Genomic DNA, 19,087 nt, shown 5'->3' with positions numbered 1-19,087 from the left:
ATATATATAATCCCTAGTCTTGTAATTATAAATGCATCAAAATGATAAAAATTACGATAAATTTTGCTGGAATTTGTTTAAATATGAATTCAATTTGTTGCACATTTATTACATATACGGTATTAATTTAACATTAACTGATTAAATAAAATTCATAATTAACTGATTAAAATATTTTTATATTTAATTTTAATACACATTTATTAGGTCAGCAACTTTAATTTATTGAAATCATTATTAAAGATTACTTAATTTCTTTTATTAAGAATTTCATAGTAAGTTTTTTAAATCTACAAAATTTACATTTCAGTTTTAAATTTTTATAAATTTTTCTCGTGGACATGATAATTATTTAAAATTTGCTGTACAAATGTTATTTATAAGATCTTTAAGCTAATTTAATAATTAAATTTTTTATGCTCCTATACCCAATTTTAAGCTGAGTGTTTAATTACCCTAATGGCAATAAAATAGTACCCTTAATTTAAGTATAATTATTCTTAAAAATTTTAGTGATCAATTTTTGCATTCTATGAAATTTGTTTATTATCTTTAAGAAATGTAGAGTATATTGTTAAATTTTTCTCAATAGCTATTAAATGGCCCTACTAATAATGGTGGTTTAAAAGATATTTCAAACTGATTTCAAGGGTTAAGAATTAAAGACATATGAAATCATTTACAACATAAATTCCAATCTCTTAGTATTTTATAATAATAATTATTAGGTTAATTATAAAATTAAAATACTTTTAATTCAGATACAAAAGTTTTTACAATCACTATGATTAATTGTGTTTGAAGATATTTACTATAAAATGCAAGAATTTTTAAATTTTAATTTTAAATAAATATCTTTTTTATACAAAATAAATTTTACAGCCTTGATATTTTAAATTTATAATTAATATATTATTTATGAAATCACAACATTTTTCTTTTAATTTTTTTACAAACAGTATGGCAATAATTTAGAACATATCAACAAATATTACATAATTGTAGCTAGTTTTATAATAACATTTAATAATATTATGAAAGTTTTGTTAAAATCCGTTTCTTTGAGAGTATTGAGTTTTAAGTTTTATTTTAAATTTATAGATAAGTTTCGTGGTAAGTACGTATTTTTTATGAATAATTGTTTTTGATTTTTGAAATATATCACATAGATACTTAAATTGATATCTTTTTATATTACAAAATAAAAGAAATATAGCCTTCAATTTAAAGAACCTCTAAGAATTTAATTAATTGAATATATGTTTTTCTCATATCCTAAAGTTTTTCTTACTATTACTAGATAAAAATAGTTTAAAAAAATCATAAAATAATGAGTCACAAAAGTGTAAACATTTTTTTTCTTCACATTATTCGTTTATAAAAACTATAAAGATTTATTTAGCATGTAATTTATCGAAAATTAAAGAATTATTCAACATTAATAATTCAGGCCAGGAAGAACAAAACATAAAATTGTTTAAAACAAATTAATATTTTTGTTAATATTAAAACACTAAAACCATAACGAGAATTATCAAATGAAAAATTGTGATTCGACCATCAAAATGAATATTTTATAAAAGCTAAGTAAGAAAATTTGTTGAAATATAACTATATTTTTGTTACAAAATAAACTAATATAAAAAAATTATTAAAAATTTCTTTATGTAGGTTACAATGACTTTCTAAAAATTCTTAAAAATAAAATTTTGTTCAAAAATATTTCAACTTCGTGCTTGGATTTTTTTTGTATGTTTTGATTGATAATGACGCATATAAAACAAAACTTATAACAAATATTGACTTGCAAATTGTTAATATATATATATATATATATATATATCTTAATAAATAATGTTGATAAATAATAAAATACATCCAAAAATTTTCCATATTCCTGATATCTTATCTTACCTTCCTCGATCTCTGATTTCTAGTCCCCATCTTGACATCGTGAGAAAGCATTTTAAAAAAACATATTTATTAAATTAATGAAATTAATCGACAAAAGTCATCTTTGATAAATATAGTGCAATTAATTCTTATTAAACACAACAGAACACGTCATTTGCATGATGACAAATCTCTCTATACTAACTAGAGTAGATATACGACACTGAGTATATATAAAATATGAGAAAATATAAATATTGTACAGAGATGAATTCGAAATAGATAGAAATAGAATTAATTACTGTATAATAGACTAGGATAAAACTTATATATAATTGGGTTTATGCAATTCGATTTTATTGAAAATTATCATGGCTTTTATTAATTTGCATCGTAGCTTTTCCATTATTCAAAGCCATAAATAGCCCGTTAATGAATTTCACAACAAACTTTAATATTTCAATTACAATTTGCTTGTTTGTCATAAAACTCTGTTAATTTCGCAACTTCTATAATTAACGAGTTCAGTTCATGTTTTCTATTCAATTATATAATAAAAGTTTTGTGAGTGTTGCGTTTAATTACGTTGGAGTGCGAAAAATGAGCAAATTATTTAAACATGATGAGTTTTTGAACAAAATTATGAAAAGTTAATTTAGCTTTGATTTTGTACGCAGCCTTATAGTTTGATAATTTTGTTTCTGGTAAATGTCATATTTCAGCAAATAAACGTATTTTTACTAACTTATGCATGATTATTTAATTTAATACAATTCTCGATTTTAAAATTTTTGTTCATTTAGCGGATTTTTTTTTAACCAAAAATTGAAATTTTACTAAGTTATAAATTTAGTAATTGAGTTATTAGATTAATTGATTAATTAGATAAAACATATATTAATACTAGACAAATATTACATGCAAATTGATTGATTTTATTTTTTATAAAAGGAAAATTTTAAAATCAAAATTTGTTATAATCTATAAACTAAAGTGCACTTTCCATTATTGATATAGATTGAGAATTTGCAGGTTTTCTTTAAGAATAAAATACAAATATTTATGAAACTTGTTTTATAGTAAAATATATTCAATAATGATCCAAAAATATTAATTAAAATTTTCCATTCTACAAGTTAAAACTTCTATTTTTTTATAATTTTTCGACCAATTTCTTTCATTTTATTATTTAAAAAACTGTAATTACAGCCCTAAATTTTCTCCCTCTTATTACAAGCCTCTGATTTGTAAGTCATTTTATTAATAAAAAAAAATGTACTTTGCTTTCAGTGTAAATGATGTTCGATTAGGATTTACCTGAAATTATTTATTTTTTTAAAAAAGTGTATATATATTAAGAGTTGACCACATCTAACACTTTTGTTTCACATTTAGAACTAACTATAATTAGTTCTAGTATATATAATGATAATAATAATGATTATTATTATAATTAAAAATCAATGATATATCGAATTCTGTTGAAAAACATTTATAATGAGAAAATGGTTATGATCCAATTGAGTTTTGCAGTATTAACTATCAAATTTTTTCTGAAAAAAATTTAGTGAAAAATATTCTTCTTTTCTTTAAATAAACCATTCCAAATCATTCTCCAATGATTTTAACAAACAATATCTGAATTGGGTCACGAATTGCGATATACAAACGACAATAAATATTAAATTCAACGTTTGCATTGAAAGTAAAATTTGTCATCTGAGTTTTTTTGGTTTGCTCACAAATGATAACTTATGCAGGAATTTTTAGTAAATAAATCGTTCAAGTACTTCTAGAAAAAAACTTTCACTGTATGAATGATTAATTTCGAATCGTAGTTCCAAACAATTTTTTCCTAAGCTCACCTATGGATTATGTTAATTTATTATTTTTGAAGGAAGTTAATATAAAATTGTAATACATTTTTTGAAAACTTTAGACGTTAATCAAACCATTTTTTCTATTAAATATGAATATTAATATTATTATCAATAGAAAATGCACATTTATCAAAAAACTTATCAAAATTTAGCAAATGCACCATTTATTTTTTTAATTTACCATAAATATTTTCTATTATATTTTTTTCATAGTGTATTCTTGCAAATATTTAAATATTTCTAATTATGTTTATTAATGATATAGTTAAATTTGTATTTCGTGCATATATATATTGCGTTGTCATTTTTCTATGAAAAATGAAAGAATAAAACATTTCTGTAAATCCTCACGTAAAAGTTTCAATTACGGCGGATTAAAAAATATGACACGGCGTCTCCACCGTTTTCATTATTGTGCACGTGAGAAAATTTATTACTTACATTTAGATGAAGAGAAGTGTAAAATTTATATTCGGTGAAATGTATTTACATTAGTTCAGTGTTATTAATAATTGTACCATTATCTACTATTTTCAATAAAATTGTCGTTTCATGTCAATCATTAATTATTGAAATGGGGATGATGGATTCGCTGATGTCAATCGTCAGTAATTGATATCGGTGTGTATTATAATATTATAAATATAATATAGTGATTAAAATTTTTACCTCCAGATCGAGTGCCCTCTGAGGTAGCATCTGTTGCTGGTAGAGCATGTCGCCTCCAAGGGTGTGCCTCCGGGGGTCCTCCCGGGAGCGGGAACTTTGGCGGGAGCCTCGGCCGCCGCGGGATACCTCCACTTCTGAAAAACAGAAAAAAATATACAGATTAATAATTTTATCATATTTATAATAAATCTTCATTACAAGTCTTACACACAAAAGTAAAATAATTGAAATATTTTAATAAAGTTCACAAAGACAAAAAAACACTTCAGTAAACATAAATATAAAGGGTCTGGGCGTGTTTCTGACATATACTTTTATCGATTTTTATTTAATGATAACTATAAAAAATATAATAACATTGCAAGAAATCAAAAAAGGTAATGAATTAAAATTAAAATACTTTTTATTGCCGACGTAAATATATGAAAAATATTGAAATCTTAAATTTTTCATACATTGAAATATGAGCCGTTCAGTGCACACAGTGACTAACTCCGAAGGTCAGAAAGTGGAGAAAAGCGATGAAGTAATGTATATTGCTTTTAAAAATTCCTGTTATAATATAAATTGAAAAATATATTTTAGAACGTATAAATACATATATAGCTTACTTGTAACGGTATATAAGATTTATAACTATTGATAGTGAGAAAATAATTATCATTAAAGTTAAAGTTTTGATATGACTTGTGGAGTTAATCAAGTTTTCAACTTTATTTAAAATTTATACTTTTTTTTAAAATTCGGATCTTCATTGTAGTCACACTTAAATTGTATGTCGTTGAGTTTGGACCTTTCTATTCTATTTTCAGCGCATTTTAAGCCAATTTTCTGGACACCCTGTGATGGTTACTTTTCTGTTATTGATTTATTGTTCTAAATAAATAAAAAATAGATAAAAAATCTTAGTGAAGCATTCGGCTTAGCTACAATGGCGCTTTTTTCTTAAATGTCTTAAATTATATTGTATCAACTATCTGGTAAAATTATGTCTCGATTTTTTTTCGCACGTGACTCAATAATGACAAATTCTCGAGTCAATAGATTAATAACTATTTTCACCGACCAGAAATTTATTTTTGATTAAGTTAGCTCTTATTTCCGTACCTTGAACAAGTTTCAATAAACTTTTTCGTTTTGCCGGGTACACGAATTTTAGTATGTTATTTTTTCAAAGTTTGTCACGTCCTTGATGTCTTTTATAAAACTAGATGAAATTTTTTCGAGACCCTCAACACCCTACAGTTCTGTGTTCTTATTCGTAATTCATGAATTTGAAACCCGAAATCCAACCCAACCAGAACATATACACTACAGAATGGAGTTAATCAAAATGTCTTCTGAAATAAATGACTTATGGATTCAGTGGTCAAGTTTTTCCAACTTTTCTCCAAAAGTTCCACTTAGATTTGAATGAATTTTTTAATATGGAATGGGTAGAAAATGGAAAATGAAAAATCATTTTCACCTTTTCACGCACTAACAAATAATTTTTTCACATTATTTATTATGAGCAACATAGACAAGATCAGTATAAATAGAATGACGTTAACATTTTTTCGATATCTCTCATATTTCCGACAAAAAGCGAGTTTGAATTTGAAAAAGTGAAAAAGGGGGCACTTTCACATGTTTTCACTGATATCTCGGCCAAATGAGGAGGTACGAATTTGAAATTCGGTATTTCGAATTTTCTCAAAAATACCTATAAAATGGCATCAAAATTATTTAAATAACAGGGTGGGACCAATTCTGTATGGAAACATGCCCATACTCTTTCCGTTATTTATGTCTGATTTTTAAAGTGATATTTAGGATTTGCGTTTATTTTAGTATTTGCATTTTCTGCATGAATCTCGCAGAAAAGTTTTATGCACGTCCACGTCTTCTTTACTTTTACAAAATGTCTAAATCTCGAATGCAAGACGTTCTCGAAGATTTATGCATCAAAATTTATTTGAACAAGAATCACGCCGTGTTTGCGAATCATAAATGTCTTTGCAAAATGTTTCTTATGGATACAAAAATAAATTTATAGGAAAGTACCTTTATTTTATTTATATCAAATTTCTCTTACCAAGTATACTTTTCTATTACTAACAAATTGTATAATTCAATTATTCAGCAAGCGTTGCTTATAACTCGTATTATAGTTTGAAAACTCGCTCAAGTATTGATTACTTTCTTGTCTCATGAATTTTATAAAGTTTACACTTCCCAAATGGGACGACAACTCGGTTTCTAGGGCGTTGTAAATAATATTGTTAAAAAAGTTTCTCCTCGGAAACTTTTTCACTAGACACGTTAAATTGATTTATCGTTTCCAAGACTTCTTCCGGAACAGATCATAAATATGAAATGAACGAAATTGTGTTGTAAATAATATAGAAATTTTATACTTTGACAAGAAATGAACAAGAACATATGTAGGAAGTTAGAAGAATATAGCATATTATTTTGCCTCTCGTCCTGATTACCTTTATTAAAAAGCATTCGGATAAAATCTGAATAATAATTCCACCTCTACATTTTCCGATATTAAAAAGCATAAACAACTTTGTATTTTCTACTTCCCAACAAAAGTCGCTTCTATAATTCACATTGTACTTTTCATCGCATAATGCACCTTCGGCTTCATTTTAATATTAGATATAAAACATTGTTTTTGTTTTTGTTTATTTTTCAGTGTACATTTTCGCATTCAGCATACTGAATTAAAAAATAAAACAAGTAGAAAAAATAAAATAAAATATAAAAATAGAAAAGAGCAGCAAAAACTGTAGTAAAAATAACAATTTCCCGCATCTTGCACTAACAAAAGTTTAATGCAGTTTTGAGCAAACATAGTTTGTGATTGCGAGAGCAAAGAATATAATAAAAGTCGTCAAATTTTGAATGTTTCTTTTTGTTCTGCTCCTCTGGAATAGAAGTAGACAACCTTTTTTTGCTTTATCAACTACATGTACTTAAAAAAAAAACAACCTCAACCTAGACTTGGAAGATGGAATTGTGAACAATTTATATGACTAAATTCTTTACACATTGATAAATATTTCTAGATAATCATTTGACTTTTACAAACTTATGCAGGGTGTCCCAGAATTCAACGTCAAACCGACTAGTAGTAATAGAATTTATTGTAACCATTATAAAAACTAGTGGGATGTATGGCATCGTGCCTTAAGGCAAATTGCTGGAATTTCCCATACCGTGACGAAATGTTCGAGGAATACTGAATGTTTTCAAATAGATTATTATAGATAAATACTGTAACATTGTCTAATATTTATAAGAATTATATGAACTGAACTGAAAAGTTGAAATTATTTGTTTAGGGTATATTAGAACTTAAGTAAAAATTACAGTTATGCCAAAATGTTCAGAAACCTCTGAAACGTAAACATATGCAAAAATTTGCAATATAGATTTTTGGACGATTACAATAACTGCCCCCAATGGGAAGTTAATTATAATATGACTTCTACAAACTTATGTAAGGTGTCCCAGAATTCAACGTCAAACCGACTAGGAGTAACAGAATTTATTGTACCCATTATAAAAAAAATAGAAAAAAATTGTACCATGCAGTTGAAAATTATGAACATTTAAATTCCTGAACTTTTGGTTAAATTGCAATCATTTTTTGGTTATTGTAGTTAATTTTGATAAATTTAGTTCATTTGCACTTTGGATCTCTAATTATAAATAACATTACGATGACCACAGTCAAAAATAATGAAAAGTTTTTCTACTTTTTCTTCATAAAAATATACTAAATGGTGTTGGCAAATCTCATCAAAAGTTTGCACATTTATTTAAAATTATAAAATCGTAAAATACTTGATTTTTTTATAGATATATGGAAATAATTAAATATATAAAAAGATATTTCCATGTATAAAAATATATATTAAATTTTGTTGATTATGAAACTTGAAATAAAAAATGTCATAACAATTTTAATTTGAAATTCAAAATGAAATTCTCAATTACCCCAATTTTTGCTAAAGCATGTTTCTCCACTTAAAGATTCCTACTGAGACGTTGAGTTCTGGGATACCCTTTATATTATTTACACAAGTTTATAAATATTTAATATTAATTTTAGAGTATTTTGAAAATGAAAACGATATCAGTCAAGGTTTACTCGTTAAATATGTCAACACACAATTTGTCTGGGAGCAAGTTATTTTTAAAATCACTAATTTATTTAAGTTGAAGTGCAATTGGGAAATTCAAAAATAGTTTTGACCTTGTTCCTAGAAAATATATACTACTGAGGTGTAATAATTTGTTTAAAAAAACGTTTTAATTCATTTTAGTTTACTCTTATATTTTGTATAATTTTTTTGCTATTGTATAAAAATAACAGAAAGCTTTTTGAACTGGCATTCACCTAGTTAACAGAAAGGAAATTAAATTTTGTTTCTGATTTTTTTTTTAATATTTTTCATATTTTTTTTAGGTTTAATTTGTTCCTGCAGTTGATAAAACTTAAAAAAATGCTAAGAAATAAAATACTGATTAACAAAATTCATAAAATAGTCGATTAAAAATAATATAAAGTAAAATAAAATTTATAACAAAAATTTTCTCAAAAAGAATCATTTTTTTTATTTTTGTGTCATCTATGTTTTTGTTGCTAGCTTTATAGATTTTGTATTAGTTTCTTATACATTTTTAATAATAAATTTGCGTTATAAGTAAAAAGCAAGGCTTGCAAGTACTAAAAAACAGATAATATTATTATAAAATTTGTCAAATAATATGTTAGACCTTTCCATCTATATATGACCCTAATAAATCTTATAGTAAAGAAATGACTATAAAATTTTTTGGTAAAATAGAACTACTACCATAAGATTCGCCAAAAAAGCTTTCAAAGTTTCATTTAGCTCTTAAGTTTTTCAAAAATAATGAAATTTTATTCATTTTATATAAACATACATTAACCCTTTCGACTCGGATGCCGCCGCTCCGGCGGCATAGTCATTTTACCGTTGCGCTCGGATGCCGCCGAAAAATTAATTTACTATTACATCATTTATTGATTGATTTATTAATTTTATAAATAAATATATAACAAAATTAATTTATTAGCTCATGATCCCCATAATTCTAATAAAGATCTGTGAAGAAATGATTTTTTGTTATTAGAACAGAAAAAAAAATTAAGTATCTAAAAAAATGAATAGCTGAAAAGCTAAATTCAATTTGAATTTATAAATTCAAGAGTTTAAGTACATAAAATTTAAAAAATAAATAAATTATTTAAATAAGAGTGAATTCAAATATCTAATAATACAAATATTGAAAAAACTAAAAGTATAATTAATCAATATATATAAACCGCAATATAAAAAAACTGAAATATCTAAAATATCAACGCTAAAATGACGAAGGTTGGTTGTATACTTATTTTGCCCGATAGAGAGTCAATTTTGGGTAAAGAATTAGAGAGAAATAGAAATTAATTTTTGTATACCTTTTATTGTACTAAGAAAAACTAAAAAAAGAAAATTTAAAAATGACTAGAAATTGTCTCGCTTCGTCATTCTAGTGTTAAATCAAAGGACGACCTCATAAAGATCATTATAATCCTTTTTACAACGTATTTTTATTAATTATTTAATTTGAATTTTATTCTAATGACGTATTAGGCTGTTAGAAAACTAGGACAAAGCTAAAATAATAAACAGGGCATTCGGTCTAGTTGCGATTCGCAAATTTATTTATAAAATGAACTAAATTAATTCGCTTGTGCGTGGGAATTCTCTCGCAACATTGTCTATACTTTATTAGAAACAGTTGTTAGTATACAAAAGAATCTCAAAAATAATCCATTTATAAATTTAACTATTAATCGACAAAAAAATAAATTGCTTGCCAAATAATGTTTTGAGTTTGAGTTCCAAATGTGATTTTGTTTCCTTACTACCATACCAAATCATATTACTCTACTATTAAGTTCTCTAAAGAGTTCAAATCTTATTCCTCATATAATTTCCTGCAACTGCGAATCCGGAAAAATCATATTTTTCTCGTTTTTTTTACTTAAAGCAAATACAAGTTCTCTTGGAATACCTTAATAGTATTTATTTTACTTGGTGTACATAGCGGAGGAAAAGCAGAAAAATGTTTTATTCAGACTGCAAGATGTTTTCCTGCTAAAAGTTTCCTACTTAGTCCAGGGGAAGTAAACCGAGGTAATGGGATAATCTGTTCGCAAATCGGATCAGATTGTAATTACGATGATAATGTTACATGTTTTATAAATATTACATCTTAAGATTTTTTTTAGAGATATCGTATCAAATGAATTGTATTAGACATCCAAATGTCTAGTTAATATATTTGTTTTTAACTTCCCGTAGGGTAAGTTATTGTATTGGGCCGAAAATCGAAATTGAAAATTTTTACATTTCTCGACGTTTTGAAGGTTTCTGAACATTTTGTCATACCTCAGAAAAAATGTGTGTGTGTGTATGTATGTATGGATACAATTTTTCGTCCACGTTTTCGAGCGCAGGAATCAACCGATTTGAATGGTTAAAAAAACATTCGATTCCTATTGATAGGAAAATGTGCTGATTAGTTTTTGGCAAAGGCAGGTCCAGCTGTTACGGAGATACGGAGCAAAAAGTGCAGAAAATAGAAATCGAGTTTTTGAGTGACTGGAGCATCCGATTTGAATGATCTAAAAAACATTCAATTAGTAATGCTTGAGAGAAGTGATTATTAGTTTTTGGCAATGGCAGGCCCAGCCATTTCGAAGATACAGAGCTAAATGTGCAAAAAATGGCAGTTTTTGAGAGAACTAAGCGCTCAATTGAAATGATTCAAAGAACTTTCAGCTTGTTTTAACAAAATAATTGATTTTGGAAAAAAATGTATAATTTTTTTTGTACATCGAAAATAATTCAGATTTTCTTTTTAATTATGACTAAAGTTCTAATATACTCTAAACAAATAATTTTAACTTTGCAATTCCGTTTATATTATTCTTATAAATATTAGACATGTTACAGTATTTATAATCTATTTGAAATTATTCAGTATTCCTCGAATATTTCATTACGGTACGGGAAGTTCCAGCAATTTGCCTTAAGGCACGATGCCATGCGCCCCACTAGTTTTTTTTTTTTGTTATTAGATAATTTTTCCAGCCAAGTAAAACTTCATTACCTCAATTTTAATTGTTTTCCCACTCTATAGAGGGCGTCACCAACCGTAGCACGTAAATTTACCTCTAGGTTTAATTCTAGATAAGATTTGGTTAATTTGAATAAATAAATAAAATCAGATAAAGCATATTTTCAACTAAATCACTAATGTACTTTCACAAAAATATATAATAAAGTGCAAGAAATTTAATTAAAAAAACAGTTATTTTCTGCACAGTAGACCCTCTGTTGAGTGGAGAAAACAATAAAACAGAATAAAGCACTTTTGTTCTGTATTTACCCCTCAGGAATAAAAATAGAGATTTTAAAAATATGAAATCATTGAATGTGATTTTAAGATTGACAGACATATAAAATAGACTTCATTCTTGATCTGGCCTTGGTGATGGTAATTATTACATAAAATTTTAGAAATTTTATTTTTTTGTGTATTAATATTAAAAGGTTGTTCTTCCCTGTTAAGAAATGCAAGTTCACCGTATGTTCCGACACTTATTTCGGATGGAATATTTGCAGATTTTTGTTTTGATTCATATAAATGGAATATTTTCATGTTTGGGTTTTCATTTTAGCGGAAAACGTTTAAAGTATAAATATTTCTCAAAGCAAATAAAATATCGTATATCGAATGTTGTAGGTAAATTGAAATGGAAAATTGTGTAAGTGGATGTAAATTTAAACTGGAGCATTGAGAACATTTGTTCTGGGATAGAAAAAATATTTTGTTCGTTCTTTTTTGACTTTTTTTATTGGCCATTCCTTCAATTGTTTAATAAAAAGTCTTATTAAATAATTAACTTATAAATCAATCTTAGCATTATTAATAAACTTAAATATGTATTTATGAATTTTTAAATTATTACTAGCTACTAGCTTTTGTGAATTCATTGGAAAAATAACATTTTCTTTTTGTAAATTTATTATTAATGACCTTTCATTCTGGTATTTTTGGTCAATAAGTATGCTAAAATGGTATCCAATAAGAGTAGTTTTAAAATTTAAATATTAATAGAGTTTAGTTTTGTTTTTAAATTTATTCAAACTTTTTCTCAAATAAATGTACCAAATGGTTGAAAACTTGTGCAATGTGAATTATTTGAAAAATTTATCTTATAGTTATTTTAGTCAAGTATCCATTGATCAAAATACACGGACGTCATTTAGCTAAAACAGATCTGGATGATCTATATTAAATTTTCATTTCAGCCTTGTATTTAATTAATTTTTATCGGCACATAAACGTTTTATTACACAATCTCGTCCATCGGACGCTGAACTCATCGAGTAAACACATTCATTAAACTAATAAAAGTTTTAGGCTATTTAAAAATATGTTGTAAGCAAAAAAATATCCTGCGGATCGATCAACATGTGCCTTTGTAATTGATTCGAATTCTTGATGAAACATAACCCAGGAAATAAAAATAGACTTTAAAATGATTATAACGTTAATCGTTAAATGTATCAAAGATTTTTTTTGTCTAAATTCCTGAGAAAACACTACTTTTTATGTCACATATGTATGACTGACACAGTCTTATACCATGTTCATTTCGATTTTAGTATCAGACATAAATGTAGAAATTCTTAGTTTGCTTAAACTTGACTCATGTAGTACTTCTTAGCGTCATATGACTGACATAGTGATTAATGTGTCAAAAATATGTGTATTATATCCTTAAATATTGTTGGTTCATATCTACTTAATCTTGGATCATGTAGAACTTTTTAGCGTCAGACACATATGACTGACATAGTGATTAATGTGTCAAAAATATGTGTATTATATCCTTAAATATTGTTGGTTCATATCTACTTAATCTTGGATCATGTAGAACTTTTTAGCGTCAAACACATATGACTGACATGGCAAAAAACGTGTCAAAAATATGTGTATTATATCCTTAAATGTTGAGATTCACTTTTAGTGGTTTATATCCTAAGGCTAATGAACTTTTCTGAGCTGGACTTATAAAGTAAACAAACTTACGACATTGTGTAAAAATACACCACAATTGCTTCAAAACCAACAAACAAGCAACAAATGGTGTACAGACCAGGAAATCGGATTTATTTATTTTTTGTACGTACACAGTAATACACACGCACATGTATATATCAATTTACTCATCACTTTTATAAATATATCAAATCATCATGAATTATTGTATTATGAACAACTCAAAACTTGATGTCGATATTAGGTTGAAGAGGAATATTCTGAAGTATTAGAGATTTTAAGTAACAAATGATTAATATTATTACAGTAATTTTTAAAATAATTTTAGAAATGTATCGATATTAATAGCAATATTTGGATTTCTTATTTCTCTCAGTATATAAAGCTTGCATTCATTTCTATATACAGTTGATTATTTTAAAACAGTTGCATCATAATCTCAAAATACCAGCTGCAAAATATGTATAGATGATGAATATAAATAGTTCTTGTTAACATTATATAATCCATCATTTACAGTTTGCGAAAATCTGGTTTATGTATACACTTGAAATTTATTATACAGCTACAATAGCTATAAACTGGGTAATAAAAATAAAATATACAAGTAACAGAATCTGATAAAAGATAGTATTTTAAAACAATTTTTAGTATCAATGTAATATTTGAAACATGTTATGAAACGAAGCCAAATTATTTAAAATATTTTTTTAAATTTGATATAGATATCTATGTAGCTAAAATCGTTTTATTTTAATTTTTTTTTAAATATCTTCAATAAAATAAAATACAGAGAATTGAGCAATAATATCAATTATACTCTTAAGCAAGGTAATTATTTACATCCCTATGTTTCAAGACTTCCTGAACATTTTATGTGTGTGCGTTTGTGCAATAATTCGTCAACGATTTCGAGAGCACAGACAAACCGATTTGAATGATTCAAAAAACATTTGATTCCTATTGATGAGAAGATGGTGATTAGTTTTTGGCCAAGGCAAATCGAGCCGTTTCGAAGATGTGGAGCAAAAAGAGCAAGAAAAATTTGAAAAAATGCGAATTTCAATTAGAATGATTCAAAATACATTTTATTTGTATTAACAAAATAAATAATTGAGTACATTTTTAGTAAGGCATGTCCAGCTATTTCGAAGATCCAGGAAAAATAATTAAAAAAACGGTATTTGGCTTATATGATAATAATAGTTATTAAGGCCTTTCAAAAGGTCGTTTCTTTTTCAAAAATTTCAAAATTTTCAAATGAATAATTTTTTTAAGAAAAGCATAAGAATATCAAAAAGTTTTTCTAAAAAAAATTAATATTAAAAAATAAAACTATTTTTATTAACAAAAACATCAAAATAAAAAGATTATCTGAAATTAAAAAAAAAGTTTTTCAAAAAAACAAATTTAGTTAAAGATTTATTCAGATTTCATTAAAACTTAAATTGTTTCGAAGGTTTAGAAATTCTAAACTTAACTTATATAATAAAAAAATAATTTTTGATGCAATTCAGTTTCAAAATGTTTATAATTATATATTTTTCTAATTCTTAAAAATATGAGATAAGATCTTCGCTTAGGTTTGTTTATAGATAGAATGTCAGCTTTTTTGCAAACATGATCATCACCCAAACATGAGCTCTTATATTTAATTAAATTATATATTAAATTAAATCTATAAAATATGAATAATAAAAAAATTAATATTTATTATTTGAATATTTTGAAATTTTTCAAATAAAGAACGATTTTTTTGAACAACTTGAAAAAGTGATAGTCTTTTTAAAATCTGATAATTGTCTAATAATCGTAGTTATAATGAACTATTTAAAAATATTTAAAATAATTGTTTATAATCATTGACCAAATTTTATTAGTTAATGTTTTTACTCCTTGAATGGTAAATTACATATACGGTAAGTTCCAACAATTTGCCTTAGGACACAATGTCATTCACTACTAGTTGAAGTATTTATTTTTAAAACAAAACCAAAATTTGCTTGAATACACAAAATATATATTAGTAGCTGAACAAATATTTATAGTCTGGCTTATAAGAAGTCTTTCCTAGGCTAGTTTGAAAATTAGTAATTTCATGTATCAAGTATAAAAAAAATGGATGTAATATAGAAAAGATTTTGTAACAAAACCTTTATTTTGTTCATCACAAAATTTAAAATAAAAATACCGTCGGTTTTGTGTGCATTCGTAGTGAACCTGAAGGAAGCTATTACAAGACTAGACGATGTTAGGGAAAAAAGCGTAAGCATCGCCCTGGGGCCCATTTGTCGGGGGTAATGGATTTTGGGGGCACTTTCATGACACTAAGGCCCCCTTAGATGCGGTAGGAACAGGAATGTCTTTAGGACATTACACCGGGCTTAAGGCTATACTTAGGTTATATACGAATTACTGAATATCCTGTACATATTGATAATGTTAGTAGAATAATTCTATATCTATATGAATAATTCTTAATTTTACAGTAATTTTTGTTCTCGACATAATAATCGTCTAATCTTACATTTATCTCTAGAAATGTATTTAGTTGCATTACTGATGATGGTGCAACTTTAATTCCTTTTAATCCCTGCAGCATCTCGTCTCTGATTCTTGTTATTACAACAAGATTACATCACGTAAACTTCCTGAGTTTACGAAAGAAACTTTTAAATTGAGTGTCGGAAAAAGTTAGAGGAATAGTTGTGAATATTTATTACAACGTACGGTATAAAATTATGCATAACATTTGTAATATGGATTTGTAAGCAATGTTATGTGAAAATGGAATAACGAGCTTTATAGCAATATATTTACAAATATCGGAAAGTTCATGCAACTTGCCCTAAGGTAAAATGCCACTTTAAAATACTCATTTTTTATATCGGTTTAGGCTCAAAATATTCTGAACATCGTCAAATTGATGATAATAAATTTAAAATAAAAATAAAAGGAAATTGAAGACAAAGAAGACTGACGAGTTATATAAATATAGAGATATTTTAATCATAGTTGATATTATATTAATGAAATGTATATATATAAAATATGAAAACTGTTTCCATAATGTCTCATACCAGGCACTTATGTCTGTCCATGTCTGTCTGAGATGTGAAAATAATGTATATATAAAAATAAAAAAAAAACGGTGGGTTGTATGGCATCGTGCCTTAAGGCAAATTGCTGGAACTTCCCGTACCGTAACGAAATGTTCGAGGAATACTGAATGTTTTCAAATAGATTATTATAAATAAATATTGTAACATTGTCTAATATTTATAAGAATAATAAAAACTGAATTGCAAAGTTAAAATTATTTGTTTAAAGTGTATTGGAACTATAGTCAGAATTAAAAATAAAATCTGAATTATTTTCGATATACAAAAAAAAAAAAATTTTCGAAAAAAAGAAAAGTAGATACAATTTTTTTTCCAAAATCAATTATTTTGTTAAGACAAACAGAAAGTTCTTTAAATCATTTAAATCAAACGCTTAGTTCTCTCAGAAACTGCCATTTTTTACACATTTAGCTCCATATCTTCGAAATGGCTGGGCCTGCCTTTGCCGCAAACTAATAACCACTTCTCCCAATCATTACCAATTGAGTGTTTTTTAGATAATTCAAATCGGATACTCCGTTCTCTCAAAAACTTGATTTCTATTTTCTGCACTCTTTGCTCTTTATCTCCGTAACTGCTAGACCTGCCTTTGCCCAAAACTAATCAGCACATCTCCTTATCAATAGAAATCGAATGTTTTTTGGGGTCAAATCGGTTGATCCGTACGCCCGGAAACGTGAACGAAAAATTGTATCCATACGTACATACACACACACACATCCATTTTTTCTGAGGTATGCCAAAATGTTCAGAAACCTTCAAAACGTCGAGAAATGTAAAAAGTTTCAATTTCGATTTTCGGCCCATTACAATAACTTACGCTACGGGAAGTTAAAAAATTGCCATTTGGGGGTTTTGTGTACATTTCTATGGCTTCCTTACCAATGATCATCAGTTTGACTGCGACGCGGCGCTTACGCGTTTCTATATTTCTTTTCAGAAACAACCACTAAGGACGATTGCTATTCAATTTTTAAAAATAGTCTCTATATCGAAACATTTCTAAATATAAAAAATCAAATTTTTCATATAAGTCTAAATTAAGTTTTCAAAAAAACGTTAAAGCTATTCTAAATAAAAATAATTTTGGTATGGGAAGTTGAGTATCAATTATACCGTTGCCTCAAATTAAAATTATCATTATATTTTGCCATCACAGTCAAAAACCTATTATTGTGCGTATGCACGCTATATTTCCCATTCCTAAAACGCATTTTATTAATTACAAAATTGACCATTCAAACTCGCTCGAACAAATTACCCGTTCGCAAATCGCTTTTCGCGTATAAATGCTTTTGTCATAAAATGCACGAATCAATAAATAACATTAACGTGTACGAGTATTTCAAAACTCGTCGAATCCATATCCATCGGATGCAATATAATTCTGTTCATGATTTTACGGCCACAGAAATCGGCGTTACCTCCGATCGGATCCTATATGCGTTTTCCTATTAAAGTTCTATTTCGGTATTCCATTGTATTGCAGGAAGGTTCTATGGTATAATATAATATAATATAATATAATAGTATAGCTATGACGTCATATCATTAAAATTTAACGACACCGCGTTGCTCTCCTGCACCAGGCAAGCGTTCGGCCATTCGGTTTGAGTAAACATTTCTGGTCGGAGGAGTTGGGAAATTTTGTAAACTTGCATTCGGAAAAATGCACTTGCAACACTATTTTGAGATACTAAATTCTTCATGATTTTGAAAACACAATTGAAAAGTGTAAACTTTCACAAAGATTTTGAAAAAAAAGCCTAATAAATGATGATTTTCAACAAATATTTTAAGATCATATAGAAAATATCTCAAGATATTGTGTTAAATTATTTTACTTTTTGTTTAAACAAAAGGTACCATAAGATTTTTAAAAAATATTTTACAATTTTGAATTTTTTTCATCAAACTAAAACCGCCTGAAAAGGCATTCAGTAATTGTTGCGACTAATTTAACTAAAGATAATAAATAAAATTTTAAAATACAACCCATCGGTAGTATTTCAAGTATTTAAAAAAAAAACATTTTGGAAAGAAAATTAATGAGATTACATGAATAAATTATTTGTGGTTTTTTGAAATATTAATGAGAATTTGAAGAAAGAACTGCAAATTGAAACTAGTTGTGAGTGACATTTTTCCTTAAGGCAAGTTGCATGAACTTCATTATGGGTAAGGGTAGGAGCTAGAGGGTTTACAGGTCCACCACAGATATATCAGAAATAACGAATGTTTGGAATTTTTTTAACAACAATATTTAAAAGTAGAGGGCAAAATACGTGTAATAAGCAATCTTCCTGATTTTTACGACGTTGCTATATTGACATAAACGGCAATGTTTGAAAATCCATAACAAAAGTATTTTCACTCGTT

General features: G+C 26.4%; 1 protein-coding gene across 5 annotated transcripts in view; it reads right to left on the bottom strand.

The window, feature by feature from the left end:
• LOC113366302 (coiled-coil domain-containing protein AGAP005037) overlaps nucleotides 1–19,087 on the bottom strand; it is a 399,838-nt gene that overhangs the window by 255,636 nt on the left and 125,115 nt on the right. For 4 of the 5 annotated variants that reach the window (XM_026607886.1, XM_026607888.1, XM_026607890.1 and 1 more), the window contains one exon: nucleotides 4,443–4,576. In XM_026607886.1, the coding sequence (XP_026463671.1) occupies nucleotides 4,443–4,576 (134 nt within the window). The remainder of the gene's footprint in view (nucleotides 1–4,442; nucleotides 4,577–19,087) is intronic. The other variant, XM_026607887.1, reaches the window with a different exon arrangement.

Source organism: Ctenocephalides felis, unplaced genomic scaffold, assembly GCF_003426905.1.
Source record: "Ctenocephalides felis isolate EL2017-DRISC unplaced genomic scaffold, ASM342690v1 CF-g0.4_SCAFFOLD_01170, whole genome shotgun sequence".
NCBI classification, from domain to species: Eukaryota; Metazoa; Arthropoda; class Insecta; order Siphonaptera; family Pulicidae; genus Ctenocephalides; species Ctenocephalides felis.
The sequence above is the reverse complement of the archived record's forward strand: the minus strand, read 5'-3'. Positions and strand labels throughout refer to the sequence as shown.